The sequence below is a fragment of the Procambarus clarkii genome, chromosome 48, assembly GCF_040958095.1.
Source record: "Procambarus clarkii isolate CNS0578487 chromosome 48, FALCON_Pclarkii_2.0, whole genome shotgun sequence".
Classification (NCBI taxonomy): Eukaryota; Metazoa; Arthropoda; class Malacostraca; order Decapoda; family Cambaridae; genus Procambarus; species Procambarus clarkii.
Window position 1 is genome coordinate 35,701,029 of NC_091197.1, and position 18,460 is coordinate 35,719,488.

At 47.6% G+C, this 18,460-nt stretch overlaps 1 protein-coding gene across 1 annotated transcript in view; it reads left to right on the forward strand.

Annotated features, from left to right (window-relative positions):
• The window catches only part of LOC123750497 (uncharacterized), a 352,029-nt gene that overhangs the window by 263,101 nt on the left and 70,468 nt on the right, over positions 1-18,460 (forward strand). Inside the window, exon 3 of the mRNA XM_069302695.1 lies at positions 6,377-6,523. Coding sequence (XP_069158796.1) covers positions 6,377-6,523 — 147 coding nt within the window. The remainder of the gene's footprint in view (positions 1-6,376; positions 6,524-18,460) is intronic.

Here is an 18,460-nt window from a genome sequence, read left to right on the forward strand (position 1 = left end):
GCGGGTGTTCGCTGCGGTGTGGTTCGCGCTTCGGAGGGTTCGGGTCGCCCGCGGATCAATGATCCGGCTCCCTTCTGACTGCTCCCTAGTGGTTCATTGCCTGAATTGAGGGGGTTCGATGCAGTCCATGGCTCTTTGGGGCTGGTCGCTTCGGGTGACTCGTCTGCTGAGTTCTCGGAGTTTGGCTCTCCTGGGGGTTCACTTCTGGGGGGGGGTGTCCAATGTCCTGGTGAACGGCCTATCCCGGTTCGTTCCCCTGTCCACGGAATGGACGGTCGATGCTGACTCATTCAGTTGGCTTTGCCAGAAGTTCCAGTGCCCGTTCAGGTGGACCTCATCGCGTCGGTGTGGTCGAGGCATCTTCCGGTATATGTGGCGCCCTTCCCCAACCATGAGGCCATCGGGATCGGCACCTTCCACCAGGACTGGTCGAGGTGGTGGTTCCTGTACCTCTTTGTCCCGGTTCAGCTGTTGCTCCAGGTTCTGGCTTGCTTAGAGACTTAACAGGGGCGAGTAGTCTTCTAGGCCCTGTGGTGGCCGGCCCAGCCGTAGTTTCAGGCGCTGCTTGCCCGGTGTCCGAACCCGGAAGTTTTCCGTGGCTCCGCCTCTTTCAATAGATCGGCCTGGTCCGTTACGGCAGTATGAAGTTTCCTGGCGATCCTTCCGGTTCTTTTTGACTCTTTGTCTCTGTACTTTCCTTTCAGTTTGGGTGGTGTTGTTCTTTCTCTCGTGGTTGTTCCAGGACCGTCCTCTTATGCCGAATACTGTCGCCTCGTATCGTGCGTCGTTGGCGGAGCCGCTGCAGCTTGCTTTCGGTATAGATGTAACTTCTGTACAGTTCCGCAAGCTGTCTCGCGCGTTGTTTCACATCCGGCCTGCTCATGTGCAGCCTGAGCGGTCCTGGTCTTTGGACAGAGTGCTCTCCTATCTCTCTTCTCCTCCGTTTTTTGTGGGCCCCTTCAGTTCAGGATTGTTTTTCTAAGGCTCTTTTCCTGTTGGCATTGGCCTCTGGGGGTCAGATTGGAGAGCTTCATGCTCTCCTACGGCGCAGGGGTTTCTGCTCTTTTGGTCGTGGTGATAGGTTTGTTCGTTTGCAGCTGTCTCCTTCTTTTCTGGTGAACAATGAGACTGCAGGTTTCTGGAGGAGTCCTTGGGTTGTTGATGCTTGGTTGGTCAGGCCGGGGGTGCATCATGTTTTGTGTCCAGGGACGCGCTTTGGGTTGATCCAGTTTCCCTTCTTCCCTGTTCGCGGGTATGGGTCTCTCAGGTCGTCTGCACTGTTATTAAGTCTAGCCAGCCTGTGGTTTATCCCTGTGCTCATGACGTTCGTAAGTTTGCTGCTCTTATTGCCGTCTCTGGGAACATGTCCTAGGCTGACATTCGGGTACGGGGTTTTTGGTGGTTGAACAGGGTCCTGGCTGCATGTTACCTCATTAACATTCCTGGGCCTTGTCGGGCCTGTGTCACTTTGGGTCGGCGGCTACAGCCTGTCTCGACTTTGAGTTGAGATGTGAGCACCGACCGCCTCCTAGGTAAGTCCCTTTTCTTTTTTCGTCTTTGGTGAAGTAGCTCTGGGGAGCCGTAGGGGCTACCCCCTGAAAACCAGTGTTGAATGTAATGAAAACCTAATTTCTGAGCGAGTCCCAGAGGCTCCCCGCCAACCCTCCCTCCCTCTGGTCGGAGGTTTTTGCGTATGTTGATATCTAGCCTCAAAACTGGGGTGTGGATCACCGGCGCGGAGGGTCTGGGACTTCCGCTTTTCCCTCCTGAGGAGGGGGGAACTGCGCAGACATGCGGCACAGCTCGTGTGACGTCATGCTCATTTGCTCGTTATCATTTGGGAAGTTCCGTCCACTTGTTTGTTTATTTTCGTTGTTTTAACCAGAACAGGGGTTTGTTTTGGGGCGCTTACCTTTCTGGGTGCCTGTCCCAGTCGATGGCAGATATAGAATTCTCCAAAATCACATGTGTATTTCTACAGGCCATTACTCATTGTGCCTCTCTGAGGGGGGCCAGGTTTTGGCTCGTGGTCTTCAGTAGGCCTAGAACTCTACCCACATTGACTGATGCCAAAGTTAGGGATATTCATATCAGCCTGGATAGGTCTGGGGAGCCTCCGGGACTCACCCAGAAAATGGCATTTCATTACATTCAAAGCTGTCTTTTTTCACACACACACACACACACACACACACACACACACACACACACACACACACACACACACACACACACACACACACACACACACACGAGGGAGGGAAGGAGATGTAGCGTCAGTACTGGATCTAGTATTCACCAGGAAAGAAGAAGAGATATTTGACATCCAGTACCTTCCTCCCTTGGGAAAGAGTGATCACGTCCTGTTAGACATTGATTATGCTTTAAGATATCATCTAGAAGAAAATGGGGACATTGAAACAGTTGATAAACTCGATTTAAGGAGAGGACACTATGGGGAACTTCGAATTTTTTTTAATGAGTGTAATTGGACAGAATTGTTGCTAGGCAGGGAAGTAAATGAAATGTTTGCCAAATTTTGCAAAATATACGAGGAAGGCACACAAACATTCATACCAAAACAGAGATGCAGGGCCAGAAAACAGGATTGGTTCGACAGAAATTGTGAGAGGTTTGAGACCAAAAGACACAAAAATGGAATCAGTATAGGAAGAGGCCAAACCCCCAAACATACCAGCGATACAAAGATGCGAGAAACAACTATACGGCAGTAAGGAGAGAGGCAGAAAGAAATTTTGAAAAAGGGATAGCGGATAAATGTAAAACAGAACCGGGCCTATTCTACAAATCCATAAACAACAAATTGCAGGTAAAGGATAATATCCAGAGGTTGAAAATGGGAAACAGATTCACAGAAAATGAAAAGGAAATGTGTGAAACATTAAATGAAAAGTTCCAAAGGGTGTTTGTACAAAATAAAATCTTCAGAGAACCAGACACAATAAGAATTCCAGAGAACAACATAGAGCGGATAGAGGTGTCTAGAGATGAAGTGGAAAATATGCTAAAGGAGCTCAGTAAGAACAAAGCAGCTGGCCCAGATGGAGTTTCACCATGGGTTCTGAGAGAATGTGCATCTGAGCTCAGCATTCCACTTCACCTGATCTTTCAGGCATCCCTGTGTACAGGAATCGTAGCAGACGTGTGGAAACAGGCTAACATAGTTCCAATCTACAAAAGTGGCAGCAGGGAAGACCCCCTCAATTATACACCTGTATCATTGACAAGTGTAATAGTGAAAGTATTGGAAAAACTAATCTAAACTAAATGGGTAGAACACCTGGAGAGAAATGATATAATATCAGACAGACAGTATGGTTTTCGATCTGGAAGATCCTGTGTATCGAATTTACTCAGTTTCTATGATCGAGCCACAGAGATATTACAGGAAAGAGATGGTTTGGTTGACTGCATCTATCTGGACCTAAAAAAGGCTTTCGACAGAGTTCCACATAAGAGGTTCTTATGGAAACTGGAAAATATTGGAGGGGTGACAGGTAAGCTTCTAAAATGGATGAAAAATTTTCTGACTGATAGAAAAATGAGGGCAGTAATCAGAGGCAATGTATCGGACTGGAGAAATGTCACAAGTGGAGTACCACAGGGTTCAGTTCTTGCACCAGTGATGTTTATTGTCTACATAAATGATCTACCAGTTGGTATACAGAATTATATGAACATGTTTGCTGATGATGCTAAGATAATAGGAAGGATAAGAAACTTTGATGATTGTCATGCCCTTCAAGAAGACCTGGACAAAATAAGTATATGGAGCACCACTTGGCAAATGGAATTTAATGTTAATAAATGCCATGTTATGGAATGTGGAATAGGAGAACATTTGAGCCGGTCGGCCGAGCGGACAGCACGCAGGACTTGTGATCCTGTGGTCCTGGGTTCGATCCCAGGTGCTGGCGAGAAACAATGGGCAGAGTTTCTTTCACCCTATGCCCCTGTTACCTAGCAGTAAAATAGGTACCTTGGTGTTAGTCAGCTGTCACGGGCTGCTTCCTGGGGGTGGAGGCCTCGTCGAGGACCGGGCCGCGGGGACACTAAAAGCCCCGAAATCATCTCAAGATAACCCCACACAACCTATATATTATGTGAGAAATCATTAAAGAATTCTGATAAAGAGATCTAGGGGTGGTTCTAGATAGAAAACTATCACCTGAGGACCACATAAAGAATATTGTGCAAGGAGCCTATGCCACGTTTTCTAACTTCATAATTGCTTTTAAATACATGGATGGCGATATACTAAAGAAATTGTTCATGACTTTTGTTAGGCCAAAGCTAGAATATGCAGCGGTTGTGTGGTGCCCATATCTTAAGAAGCACATCAACAAACTGGAAAAGGTGCAAAGACATGCTACTAAGTGGCTCCCAGAACTGAAGGGCAAGAGCTACGAGGAGAGGTTAGAGGCATTAAATATGCCAAAACTAAAAGACAGAAGAAAAAGAGGTGATATGATCACTACATACAAAATAGTAACAGAAATTGATAATATCGATAGGGAAGATTTACTGAGACTTGGAACTTTAAGAACAAGAGGTCATAGATTTAAACTAGCTAAACACAGATGCCGAAGAAATATAAGAAAATTCACTTTCGCAAATAGAGTGGTAGAAGGTTGGAACAAGTTAGGTGAGAAGGTGGTGGAGGCCAAGACCGTTAGTAGTTTCAAAACGTTATATGACAAAGAGTGCTGGGAAGACGGGACACCACGAGCGTAGCTTTCATTCTGTAATTACTCTTAGGTAATTACACATATGCCAGGCTTGCCAACATAAGAACAGCATTCAGAAACTTGTGTAAAGAATCATTCAGAACTTTGTATACCACATATGTCAGGCCAATCCTGGAGTATGCAGCCCCAGCATGGAGTCCATATCTAGTCAAGGATAAGACCAAACTGTAAAAGGTTCAAAGGTTTGCCGCCAGACTAGTGCCCGAGCTGAGAGGTATGAGCTGCGAGGAGAGGCTACGGGAATTAAACCTCACTTCGCTGGAAGACAGAAGGGTTAGGGGGGACATGATCACCACATTAAAGATTCTCAAGGGAATTGATAGGGTAGATAAAGACAGGCTATTTAACACAAGGGGCACACACACTAGGGGACACAGGTGGAAACTGAGTGCCCAAATGAGTCACAGAGATATTAGAAAGAACTTTTTTATTGTCAGAGTCAAATGGAATGCATTAGGAAGTGATGTGGTGGAGGCTGACTCCATACACAGTTTCAAGTGTAGATATGATAGAACCCAATAGGCTCAGGAACTTGTACACCTGTTGATTGACAGTTGAGAGGCGGGACCAAAGAGCCAAAGCTCAACCCCCGCAAGCACAATTAGGCGAGTACACACACACACACACCCTCAGGTCAGTGTTTACTACAACTAAATAAAGACTTTGGGTCCAGAATATAGACAATGCTTCATCAGTTAGAACTAATGACTTGACTCATAACTAATATTATAGCCCAAGTCTCAGGGCAATATGTTATACTTGAGTCCTTCACATGTTGACCCATTTGTGTATGTCAGCATGTCTATTATCTCTTAACTCAGAGCCAGATGCTTCATTATAGTCCAGTTACTTTACTCAGAGCCTGATGCTTCATTATAGTCCAGTTACTTTACTCAGAGCCAGATGCTTCATTATAGTCCAGTTACTTTACTCAGAGCCTGATGCTTCATTATAGTCCAGTTACTTTACTCAGAGCCTGATGCTTCATTATAGTCCAGTTACTTTACTCAGAGCCAGATGCTTCATTATAGCCCAGTTACTTTACTCAGAGCCTGATGCTTCATTATAGTCCAGTTACTTTACTCAGAGCCAGATGCTTCATTATAGTCCAGTTACTTTACTCAGAGCCTGATGCTTCATTATAGTCCAGTTACTTTACTCAGAGCCAGATGCTTCATTATAGCCCAGTTACTTTACTCAGAGCCTGATGCTTCATTATAGTCCAGTTACTTTACTCAGAGCCAGATGCTTCATTATAGTCCAGTTACTTTACTCAGAGCCAGATGCTTCATTATAGTCCAGTTACTTTACTCAGAGCCTGATGCTTCATTATAGTCCAGTTACTTTACTCAGAGCCTGATGCTTCATTATAGTCCAGTTACTTTACTCAGAGCCAGATGCTTCATTATAGTCCAGTTACTTAACTCAGAGCCTGATGCTTCATTATAGTCCAGCCTCCACCATTAATGTTTGTGTTGGTAATGACAGGTGCAGGAGACCATCAGGGAGGCCCTGGAGATGACGACCACAGAGACAGGTGCCACAGCTGACCCCGTACACCTGGGAGACTCAGCCTCCACCATTAATGTTTGTGTTGGTAATGACAGGTGCAGGAGACCATCAGGGAGGCCCTGGAGATGACGACCACAGAGACAGGTGCCACAGCTGACCCCGTACACCTGGGAGACTCGGACTCCAGCATCATGACTAAAGTTAAGGAAATCACTGGAGAAATCCCCCACAAGGAAATAACAGTAAGTTTTTTATTTTCTCTCATTGGTCATATCAAAATATATTAAGTTCCATTTTGAAGACAGGAAGACTGTTCTTAGGTTTATTGAGGTTTCCCTAAGTCAACTACTGACTTTCCTCAACATACAATCTGCAATCCAGCCTAACTCCTGGATAAATATTTACTGGTAGGTGAACAGAGGCATCAGATGAATGGAAACATGTGAACCATTTCTGCTACAGTTCCAACACCAACCCCCTGCCAGTAGAGGGGGCTGGAGCTACAGGACCAGCACCAACCCCCTGCCAGTAGAGGGGGGCTGGAGCTACAGGTCCAGCACCAACCCCCTGCCAGTAGAGGGGGGCTGGAGCTACAGGTCCAGCACCAACCCCCTGCCAGTAGAGGGAGGCTGGAGCTACAGGTCCAACACCAACCCCCTGCCAGTAGAGGGGGGCTGGAGCTACAGGTCCAGCACCAACCCCCTGCCAGTAGAGGGGGGCTGGAGCTACAGGTCCAGCACCAACCCCCTGCCAGTAGAGGGGGGCTGGAGCTACAGGACCAACACCAACCCCCTGCCAGTAGAGGGGGGCTGGAGCTACAGGTCCAACACCAACCCCCTGCCAGTAGAGGGGAGCTGGAGCTACAGGTCCAGCACCAACCCCCTGCCAGTAGAGGGGGGCTGGAACTACAGGACCAACATCAACCCTCTGCCAGTAGAGGGGGGGCTGGAGCTACAGGTCCAGCACCAACCCCCTGCCAGTAGAGGGGGGCTGGAGCTACAGGACCAACATCAACCCTCTGCCAGTAGAGGGGGGCTGGAGCTACAGGTCCAGCACCAACCCCCTGCCAGTAGAGGGGGGCTGGAGCTACAGGTCCAACACCAACCCCCTGCCAGTAGAGGGGGGCTGGAGCTACAGGTCCAGCACCAACCCCCTGCCAGTAGAGGGGGGCTGGAGCTACAGGTCCAACACCAACCCCCTGCCAGTAGAGGGGGGCTGGAGCTACAGGTCCAGCACCAACCCCCTGCCAGTAGAGGGGGGCTGGAGCTACAGGTCCAACACCAACCCCCTGCCAGTAGAGGGGGGCTGGAGCTACAGGTCCAGCACCAACCCCCTGCCAGTAGAGGGGGGCTGGAGCTACAGGTCCAACATCAACCCCCTGCCAGTAGAGGGGGGCTGGAGCTACAGGTCCAACACCAACCCCCTGCCAGTAGAGGGGGGCTGGAGCTACAGGTCCAACACCAACCCCCTGCCAGTAGAGGGGGGCTGGAGCTACAGGACCAGCACCAACCCCCTGCCAGTAGAGGGGGCTGGTTGAGGTAGTTGTTAATGTGCTGGTTGTGGTAGGTGTGTGATGGTGGTTGTTAATGTGCAGGTTGTGGTAGGTGTGTTGTGGTGGTGGTTAATGTGCTGGTTGTGGTAGGTGTGTTGTGGTGGTTGTTAATGTGCTGGTTGTGGTAGGTGTGTTGCGGTTGTTAATGTGCTGGTTGTGGTAGGTGTGTTGTGGCGGTTGTTAATGTGCTGGTTGTAGTAGGTGTGTGATGGTGGTTGTTAATGTGCAGGTTGTGGTAGGTGTTGTGGTGGTTGTTAATGTGCTGGTTGTGGTAGGTGTGTTGTGGTGGTTGCTAATGTACTGGTTGTGGTAGGTGTTGAGGTGGTTGTTAATGTGCTGGTTGTGGTAGGTGTTGTGGTGGTTGTGGTAGGTGTTGTGGTGGTTGTTAATGTGCTGGTTGTGGTAGATGCATTGTGGTGGTTGTTAATGTGCTGGTTGTGGTAGGTGTGTTGAGGTGGTTGTTAATGTACTGGTTGTGGTAGGTGTGTTGTGGTGGTTGTTAGTGTGCTGGTTGTGGTGGTTGTTAATGTGCTGGTTGTGGTAGGTGTGTTGTGGTGGTTGTTAATGTGCTGGTTGTGGTAGGTGTGTTGTGGTGGTTGTTAATGTGCTGGTTGTGGTAGGTGTGTTGTGGTGGTTGTTAATGTGCTGGTTGTGGTAGGTGTGTGATGGTGGTTGTTAATGTGCAGGTTGTGGTAGGTGTGTTGTGGCGGTTGTTAATGTGGTGGTTGTAGTAGGTGTGTTGTGGTGGTTGTTAATGTGCTGGTTGTGGTAGGTGTGTTGTGGTGGTTGTTAATGTGCTGGTTGTAGTAGGTGTGTTGTGGTTGTTGTTAATGTGCTGGTTGTGGTAGGTGTGTTGTGGTGGTTGTTAATGTGGTGGTTGTAGTAGGTGTGTTGTGGTGATTGTTAATGTGCTGGTTGTGGTAGGTGTGTTGAGGTGGTTGTTAATGTACTGGTTGTGGTAGGTGTGTTGTGGTGGTTGTTAGTGTGCTGGTTGTGGTAGGAGTGTTGTGGTGGTTGTTAATGTGCTGGTTGTGGTAGGTGTGTTGTGGTTGTTAATGTGCTGGTTGTGGTAGGTGTGTTGTGGTGGTTGTTAATGTGCTGGTTGTGGTAGGTGTGTTGTGGTGGTTGTTAATGTGCTGGTTGTAGTAGGAGTGTTGTGGTGGTTGTTAATGTGCTGGTTGTGGTAGGTTTGTTGTGGTTGTTAATGTGCTGGTTGTAGTAGGAGTGTTGTGGTGGTTGTTAATGTGCTGGTTGTGGTAGGTGTGTTGTGGTGGTTGTTAATGTGCTGGTTGTAGTAGGAGTGTTGTGGTGGTTGTTAATGTGCTGGTTGTGGTAGGTGTGTTGTGGTTGTTAATGTGCTGTTTGTGGTAGGTGTACTCGCCTAGTTGTACTTACCTAGTTGTGTTTGCGTGGGTTGAGCTCTGGCTCTTTGGTCCTGCCTCTCAACCGTCAATCAACTGGTGTACAGATTCCTGAGCCTACTGGGCTCTATCATATCTACATTTGAAACTGTGTATGGAGTCAGCCTCCACTACATCACTTCCTAATGCATTCCATTTACTAACTACTTTGACACTGAAAAAGTTCTTTCTAATGTCTCTGTGGCTCATTTGGGTACTCAGCTTCCACCTGTGTTAAATAATCCAACCTTGTCCACCCTATCAATTCTTTTGAGATTTTGTATGTGGTGGTCATGTCTCCCCTAGCTCTTCTGTCTTCCAGCGACGTGAGGTGCAGTTCACGTAGTCTGTCCTCATAACTCATGCCTCTTAGTTCTGGGACTAACCTAGTGGCATACCTCTGAACTTTTTCCAGCTTCGTTTTGTGCTTGACTAGGTACGGACTCCATGCTGGGGCTGCATACTCCAGGATTGGTCTTACATATGTGGCATACAAGGTTCTGAAGGATTCCTTACACCAGTTTCTGAAAGCAGTTCTGATATTAGCCAGCCTCTCATAGACTGCTGATGTTATTCTTTTGATGTGGGCTTCAGGAGACAGGTTTGGTGTGATATCAATTCCCAGATCTTTCTCTCTGTCCGTTTCGTGAAGGACTTCATCTCCCATTCGGTATCCAGTGACTGGTCTCCTAGTTCCTCCTCCTAGTTTCATTACCTTACATGTTCTTGGGTTGAACTTTAGTAGCCATTTGTCGGACCATTCCTTCAGTTTGTCTAGGTCATCTTGTAGCCTCATACTATCCTCCTCTGTCCTGATCCTCCTCATAATTTTCGCGTCATCCGCAAACATCGAGAGGAACGAGTCAATTCCTTCTGGAAGATCATTTATGTATATCAGAAATAGTATAGGTCCAAGAACTGATCCCTGTGGGACTCCACTGGTGACTCCCCGCCACTCCAAGACCTCACCTCTCACGGTGACTCGCTGTGTCCTGTTGCTTAGGTACTCTCTTATCCAGTGGAGTACCTTCCCTTTCACTCCTGCCTGCATCTCCAGTTTGTGCACTAGTCTCTTATGTGGTACTGTGTCAAAAGCTTTCTGGCAGTCCAGAAATATGCAGTCTGCCCAGCCCTCTCTCTCTTGCCTGATTTTTGTTGCCTGGTCATAGAACTCAATTAATCCTGTTAGGCATGATTTGCCATCTCTGAACCCATGTTGATGTTGTGTTACAAAGTTCTTTTGCTCCAGATGTTCCACTAGCTTTTTTCGCACAATCTTTTCCATCATCTTGCATGGAATGCAAGTTAGGGACACTGTCCTGTAGTTCAGTGCCTCCTGCCTATCTCCCTTCTTGTATATTGGGACTACATTGGCTGTCTTCCAAATTTTTGGCAGTTCGCCTGTTACCAGTGACTTGTTGTACACTATGGAGAGTGGTAGGCACAGAGCCTCTGCTCCTTCCTTAAGGATCCATGGTGAGATTCCATCCGGGCCTATAGCCTTTGTCACGTCCAAATCTAGCAGATGCTTCCTCACCTCCCCACTGTTATCTCAAACTCCTCTAGTGGTGTCTGGGTTGGTGTTCCCTCCCTTATCTCTGGGACTTCTTGCTCTGAGGTGAAGACTTCCTGGAATTTCTTATTGAGTTCCTCGCACACTTGTTGTTTGTAGTGAATCTTTATGCCCGTATCCTCAATTTCATTACCTGTTCCTTCTCTGTTGTTTTCCTCCTGATGTGGCTATGCAGCAGTTTGGGTTGAGTCTTTGCCATGCTCGCTATGTCATTTTCCTATTGCCTCTCTACCTCTCTTCTCACCCTGATGTATTCATCCCTGGCGCTCTGGTATCTTTTTCTGCTCTCTAGTGTTCTGTTGTTTCTATAGTTTCTCCATGCCCTTTTACTTAGCTGCTTTGCTAGCTTGCAACTCTGATTAAGCCATGGGTTTCTCATTTCCATTTCATTTTTTTTCATTTTGGACTGGGACGTACTTGTCTGCTGCCTCCTTACACTTCTGTGTGATGTAGTCCATCATGTCTTGAACCGTCTTTCATCTGAGCTGTATTTCCCAAGCTATTTCAGTTAGGAATTTTCTCATCTTTTCATAGTTTCCCTTCCAGAATGCCGGCCTCTTGTTTTCTGGTCCCTTCCTTGAGTACATTAACCCTTCTTCGACCAGATACTCAAACAACAGTACACTGTGATCACTCATACCCACGGGGGCTTCAACACCGATTTCCCTTATGTCTGAATCGTTAAGAGTGAATACTAGGTCGAGTCTTGCTGGTTCATCGTTGCCTCTCATTCTCATGGGACCCTTGACATGCTGACTTAAAAAGTTTCTAGTCGTCACCTCTAGCAGTTTCGCTCTCCATGTTTCCTCCCCTCCGTGTGGTTCTCTGTTTTCCCAGTCTATCCTTCCATGATTAAAGTCCCCCATGATGAGCACAGGTGTGTTGTGGTGGTGGTTAATGTGCTGGTTGTGGTAGGTGTGTTGTGGTGGTTGTTAATGTGCTGGTTATAGGTGTGTTGTGGTGGTTGTTAATGTGCTGGTTGTGTAGGTGTGTTGTGGTGGTTGTTAATGTGCTGGTTGTGGTAGGTGTGTTGTGGTGGTTGTTAATGTGCTGGTTGTGTAGGTGTGTTGTGGTGGTTGTTAATGTGCTGGTTGTGTGTGTTGTGGTGGTTGTTAATGTGCTGGTTGTAGGTGTGTTGTGGTGGTTGTTAATGTGCTGGTTGTGGTAGGTGTGTTGTGGTGGTTGTTAATGTGCTGGTTGTGGTAGGTGTGTTGTGGTGGTTGTTAATGTGCTGGTTGTGGTAGGTGTGTTGTGGTGGTTGTTAATGTGCTGGTTGTGTGTGTTGTGGTGGTTGTTAATGTGCTGGTTGTAGGTGTGTTGTGGTGGTTGTTAATGTGCTGGTTGTGTAGGTGTGTTGTGGTGGTTGTTAATGTGCTGGTTGTGTGTGTTGTGGTGGTTGTTAATGTGCTGGTTGTAGGTGTGTTGTGGTGGTTGTTAATGTGCTGGTTGTGGTAGGTGTGTTGTGGTGGTTGTTAATGTGCTGGTTGTGGTAGGTGTGTTGTGGTGGTTGTTAATGTGCTGGTTGTGGTAGGTGTGTTGTGGTGGTTGTTAATGTGCTGGTTGTGGTAGGTGTGTTGTGGTGGTTGTTAATGTGCTGGTTGTGGTAGGTGTGTTGTGGTGGTTGTTAATGTGCTGGTTGTGTAGGTGTGTTGTGGTGGTTGTTAATGTGCTGGTTGTGGTAGGTGTGTTGTGGTGGTTGTTAATGTGCTGGTTGTGGTAGGTGTGTTGTGGTGGTTGTGTAGGTGTGTTGTGGTGGTTGTTAATGTGCTGGTTGTGGTAGGTGTGTTGTGGTGGTTGTTAATGTGCTGGTTGTGTAGGAGTGTTGTGGTGGTTGTTAATGTGCTGGTTGTGGTAAGTGTGTTGTGGTGGTTGTTAATGTGCTGGTTGTGTAGGTGTGTTGTGGTAGTTGTTAATGTGCTGGTTGTGGTAGGTGTGTTGTGGTAGTTGTTAATGTGCTAGTTGTGGTAGTTGTGTTGTGGTGGTTGTTATTGTGCTGGTAGTATGTGTGGTGGTTGTGTGTGTGTGTGGTGGTTGTGTGTGTGTGTGTGTGGTGGTTGTGAGTGTGTGTGATGGTTGTGTGTGGTGGTTGTGTGTGTGGTGGTTGTGTGTGTGTGTGATGGTTGTGTGTGGTGGTTGTGTGTGTGGTGGTTATGTGTGAGTGTGGTGGTTGTGTGTGTGTGTGTGTGTGTGTGGTGGTTGTGTGTGTGTGTGTTGGTTGTGTGTGTGTGTGTGTGGTGGTTGTGTGTGTGTGTGTGTGTGTGTGGTGGTTGTGTGTGTGGTGGTTGTGTGTGTGGTGGTTGTGTGTGTGGTGGTTATGTGTGAGTGTGATGGTTGTGTGTGGTGGTTGTGTGTGTGGTGGTTATGTGTGAGTGTGGTGGTTGTGTGTGTGTGTGTGTGTGTGGTGGTTGTGTGTGTGTGTGTTGGTTGTGTGTGTGTGTGTGTGGTGGTTGTGTGTGTGTGTGTGTGTGTGGTGGTTGTGTGTGTGGTGGTTGTGTGTGTGGTGGTTGTGTGTGGTGGTTGTGTGTGTGGTGGTTGTGTGTGTGGTGGTTGTGTGTGTGGTGGTTGTGTGTGTGGTGGTTGTGTGTGTGATGGTTGTGTGTGTGGTGGTTGTGTGTGTGTGTGGTTGTGTGTGTGTGGTTGTGTGTGGTGGTTGTGTGTGTGGTGGTTGTGTGTGTGGTGGTTGTGTGTGTGGTGATTGTGTGTGTGGTGGTTGTGTGTGTGGTGGTTGTGTGTGTGATGGTTGTGTGTGGTGGTTGTGTGTGTGGTGGTTGTGAGTGTGATGGTTGTGTGTGGTGGTTGTGTGTGTTGTGGTTGTGTGTGTGGTGGTTGTGTGTGTGGTGGTTGTGTGTGTGATGGTTGTGTTTGTGGTGGTTGTGTGTGTGATGGTTGTGTGTGGTGGTTGTGTGTGGTGGTTGTGTGTGTGGTGGTTGTGTGTGTGGTGGTTGTGTGTGTGGTGGTTGTGTGTGTGATGGTTGTGTGTGTGGTGGTTGTGTGTGTGGTGGTTGTGTGTGTGGTGGTTGTGTGTGTGGTGGTTGTGTGTGTGATGGTTGTATGTGGTGGTTGTGTGTGTGGTGGTTGTGAGTGTGATGGTTGTGTGTATGGTGGTTGTGTGGTGGTTGTGTGATGGTTGTGTGTGGTGGTTGTGAGTGTGGTGGTTGTGAATGTGGTGGTTGTGAATGTGATGGTTGTGTGTGTGATGGTTGTGTGTGTGATGGTTGTGTGTGTGATGGTTGTGTGTGTGATGGTTGTGTGTGTGGTGGTTGTGTGTGGTGGTTGTGTGTGTGATGGTTGTGTGTGGTGGTTGTGTGTGGTGGTTGTGTGTGTGGTGGTTGTGTGTGTAATGGTTGTGTGTGTGGTGGTTTTGTGTGTGGTGGTTGTGAGTGTGGTGGTTGTGTGTGTGATGGTTGTGTGTGTGATGGTTGTGTGTGTGATGGTTGTGTGTGTGGTGGTTGTGTGTGTGATGGGTGTGTGTGTGGTGGTTGTGTGTGTGGTGGTTGTGAGTGTGGTGGTTGTGTGTGTGATGGTTGTGTGTGTGGTGGTTGTGTGTGTGGTGGTTGTGAGTGTGATGGTTGTGTGTGGTGGTTGTGTATGATGTTTGTGTGTGTGGTGGTTGTGTGTGTGGTGGTTGTGTGTGGTGGTGGTTGTGTGTGTGGTGGTTGTGAGTGTGGTGGTTGTGTGTGTGGTGGTTGTGTGTGTGGTGGTTGTGTGTGTGGTGGTTGTGTGTGTGGTGGTTGTGTGTGTGATGGTTGTGTGTGTGGTGGTTGTGTGTGTGGTGGTTGTGAGTGTGATGGTTGTGTGTGGTGGTTGTGTATGATGTTTGTGTGTGTGGTGGTTGTGTGTGTGGTGGTTGTGTGTGTGGTGGTTGTGTGTGTGGTGGTTGTGAGTGTGGTGGTTGTGTGTGTGGTGGTTGTGTGTGTGGTGGTTGTGTGTGTGGTGGTTGTGTGTGTGGTGGTTGTGTGTGTGGTGGTTGTGAGTGTGGTGGTTGTGAGTGTGGTGGTTGTGTGTGTGGTGGTTGTGTGTGTGGTGGTTGTGAGTGTGATGGTTGTGTGTGTGATGGTTGTGTGTGTGATGGTTGTGTGTGTGATAGTTGTGTGTGGTGGTTGTGTGTGGTGGTTGTGTGGTGGTTGTGTGTGTGGTGGTTGTGTGTGTGGTGGTTGTGTGTGTGGTGGTTGTGTGTGTGGTGGTTGTGTGTGTGGTGGTTGTGTGTGTGGTGGTTGTGTGTGTGGTGGTTGTGTGTGTGGTGGTTGTGTGTGTGGTGGTTGTGAGTGTGGTGGTTGTCTGTGTGGTGGTTGTGAGTGTGGTGGTTGTGAGTGTGATGGTTGTGTGTGTGATGGTTGTGTGTGTGGTGGTTGTGTGTGTGGTGGTTGTGTGTGTGGTGGTTGTGTGTGTGTGGTGGTTGTGTGTGTGTGGTGGTTGTGTGTGTGTGGTGGTTGTGTGTGTGTGGTGGTTGTGTGTGTGTGGTGGTTGTGTGTGTGTGGTGGTTGTGTGTGTGTGGTGGTTGTGTGTGTGTGGTGGTTGTGTGTGTGGTGGTTGTGTGTGTGTGTGGTGGTTGTGTGTGTGGTGGTTGTGTGTGTGTGGTGGTTGTGTGTGTGTGGTGGTTGTGTGTGTGTGGTGGTTGTGTGTGTGGTGGTTGTGTGTGTGTGTGGTGGTTGTGTGTGTGTGTACTCACCTAGTTGTACTCACCTAGTTGTGTTTGCGGGGGTTGAGCTCTGGCTCTTTGGTCCCGCCTCTCAACCGTCAATCAACAGGTGTACAGATTCATGAGCCTATCGGGCTCTGTCATATCTACACTTGAAACTGTGTATGGAGTCAGCCTCCACCACATCACTTCCTAATGCATTCCATTTGTCAACCACTCTGACACTAAAAAAGTTCTTTCTAATATCTCTGTGGCTCATTTGGGCACTCAGTTTCCACCTGTGTCCCCTTGTGCATGTTCCCCTTGTGTTAAATAGACTGTCTTTATCTACCCTATCAATCCCCTTCAGAATCTTGAATGTGGTGATCATGTTCCCCCTAACTCTTCTGTCTTCCAGCGAAGTGAGGTTTAATTCCCGTAGTCTCTCCTCGTAGCTCATACCTCTCAGCTCGGGTACTAGTCTGGTGGCAAACCTTTGAACCTTTTCCAGTTTAGTCTTATCCTTGACTAGATATGGACTCCATGCTGGGGCTGCATACTCCAGGATTGGCCTGACATATGTGGTATACAAAGTTCTGAATGATTCTTTACACAAGTTTCTGAATGCCGTTCGTATGTTGGCCAGCCTGGCATATGCCGCTGATGTTATCCGCTTGATATGTGCTGCAGGAGACAGGTCTGGCGTGATATCAACCCCCAAGTCTTTTTCCTTCTCTGACTCCTGAAGAATTTCCTCTCCCAGATGATACCTTGTATCTGGCCTCCTGCTCCCTACACCTATCTTCATTACATTACATTTGGTTGGGTTAAACTCTAACAACCATTTGTTCGACCATTCCTTCAGCTTGTCTAGGTCTTCTTGAAGCCTCAAACAGTCCTCTTCTGTTTTAATCCTTCTCATAATTTTAGCATCGTCCGCAAACATTGAGAGAAATGAATCGATACCCTCCGGGAGATCATTTACATATATCAGAAACAAGATAGGACCGAGTACAGAGCCCTGTGGGACTCCACTGGTGACTTCACGCCAATCGGAGGTCTCACCCCTCACCGTAACTCTCTGCTTCCTATTGCTTAGATACTCCCTTATCCACTGGAGCACCTTACCAGCTACACCTGCCTGTCTCTCCAGCTTATGTACCAGCCTCTTATGCGGTACTGTGTCAAAGGCTTTCCGACAATCCAAGAAAATGCAGTCCGCCCAGCCCTCTCTTTCTTGCTTAATCTGTGTCACCTGATCGTAGAATTCTATCAAGCCTGTAAGGCAAGATTTACCCTCCCTGAATCCATGTTGGCGATTTGTCACGAAGTCCCTTCTCTCCAGATGTGTTACCAGGTTTTTTCTCACGATCTTCTCCATCACCTTGCATGGTATACAAGTCAAGGACACTGGCCTGTAGTTCAGTGCCTCTTGTCTGTCGCCCTTTTTGTATATTGGGACCACATTCGCCGTCTTCCATATTTCTGGTAGGTCTCCCGTCTCTAGTGACTTACTATACACTATGGAGAGTGGCAGGCAAAGTGCCTCTGCACACTCTTTCAGTACCCATGGTGAGATCCCATCTGGACCAACAGCCTTTCTAACATCCAGATCCAGCAGGTGTCTCTTGACCTCCTCTCTCGTAATTTCGAACTCCTCCAAGGCTGCCTGGTTTACCTCCCTTTCTCCTAGCACAGTGACCTCACCCTGTTCTATTGTGAAGACCTCCTGGAACCTCTTGTTGAGTTCCTCACACACCTCTCTGTCATTCTCTGTATACCTGTCCTCGCCTGTTCTAAGTTTCAATACCTGTTCTTTCACTGTTGTTTTCCTTCTGATGTGACTGTGGAGTAGCTTTGGTTCGGTCTTGGCTTTGTTTGCTATATCATTTTCAAAATTTTTCTCTGCTTCTCTTCTCACCCTGACGTACTCATTCCTGGTTCTCTGGTATCTCTCTCTGCTTTCTGGTGTTCTGTTATTCCGGAAGTTCCTCCACGCCTTTTTGTTCAGTTTCTTCGCCTCCATACATGCCCTATTATACCATGGATTCTTCTGTTGCTTCTCGGATTTTTCCCTTTGGGCCGGGATGAACCTGTTTACTGCCTCCTGACACTTTTGGGTAACAGTCCATCATACCCTGTACAGACTTGTCTCTGAGGTCTGTGTCCCAAGGTATTTCACTTAAGAAACTTCTCATCTGTTCATAATTCCCCTTTCGGTATGCCAGCCTTTTGATTCCTAGTTCTTTTTGGGGGGAGATAAGTCCTAGCTCTACCAGGTACTCAAAGTTCAATACACTGTGGTCACTCATTCCCAAGGGCGCTTCCATCTTAACTTCCCTTATATCCCATTCATTTAGGGTAAATATCAAATCAAGCATTGCTGGTTCATCTTCTCCTCTCATTCTTGTTGGTTCTTTGGTGTGCTGGCTTAGAAAGTTTCTTGTTGCCACGTCCAGCAGCTTAGCTCTCCATGTTTCTGGTCCTCCATGCGGGTCTCTGTTCTTCCAATCTATCTTCCCATGGTTGAAGTCTCCCATAATTAGTAGTCCAGATCCATTCCTGCTAGCAACAGAAGCTGCTCTTTCTATTATGTTAATGGTGGCCATGTTGTTTCTATCATATTCCTGTCTAGGTCTTCTGTCATTTGGTGGTGGATTATATATGACTGCGACTATAATTTTTTTCCCTCCATTTGTTACAGTACCTGCTATGTAGTCACTGAAACCTTCGCAGCCCTGAATATCCATCTCCTCAAAATCCCAGCCTTGTCTTACCAGCAGAGCTACACCACCCCCACCTCTTCCTTCCCTCTCTTTCCTCATAACATAATAGTCCTGTGGGAACACTGCATTTGTTATCGTTTTCGTGATCTTTGTTTCTGTGAGGGCTATTATGTCTGGGTTTTCCTCTAGTACCAGTTCTCCAAGCTCATTTGCTTTATTTGTAATTCCATCTATGTTTGTGTACATCGCTTTGAGGCTCACTTTCTTCTGTCCCTTCTCAAATCGCCTCCTTGGTGAGTGTTCTGCTGGT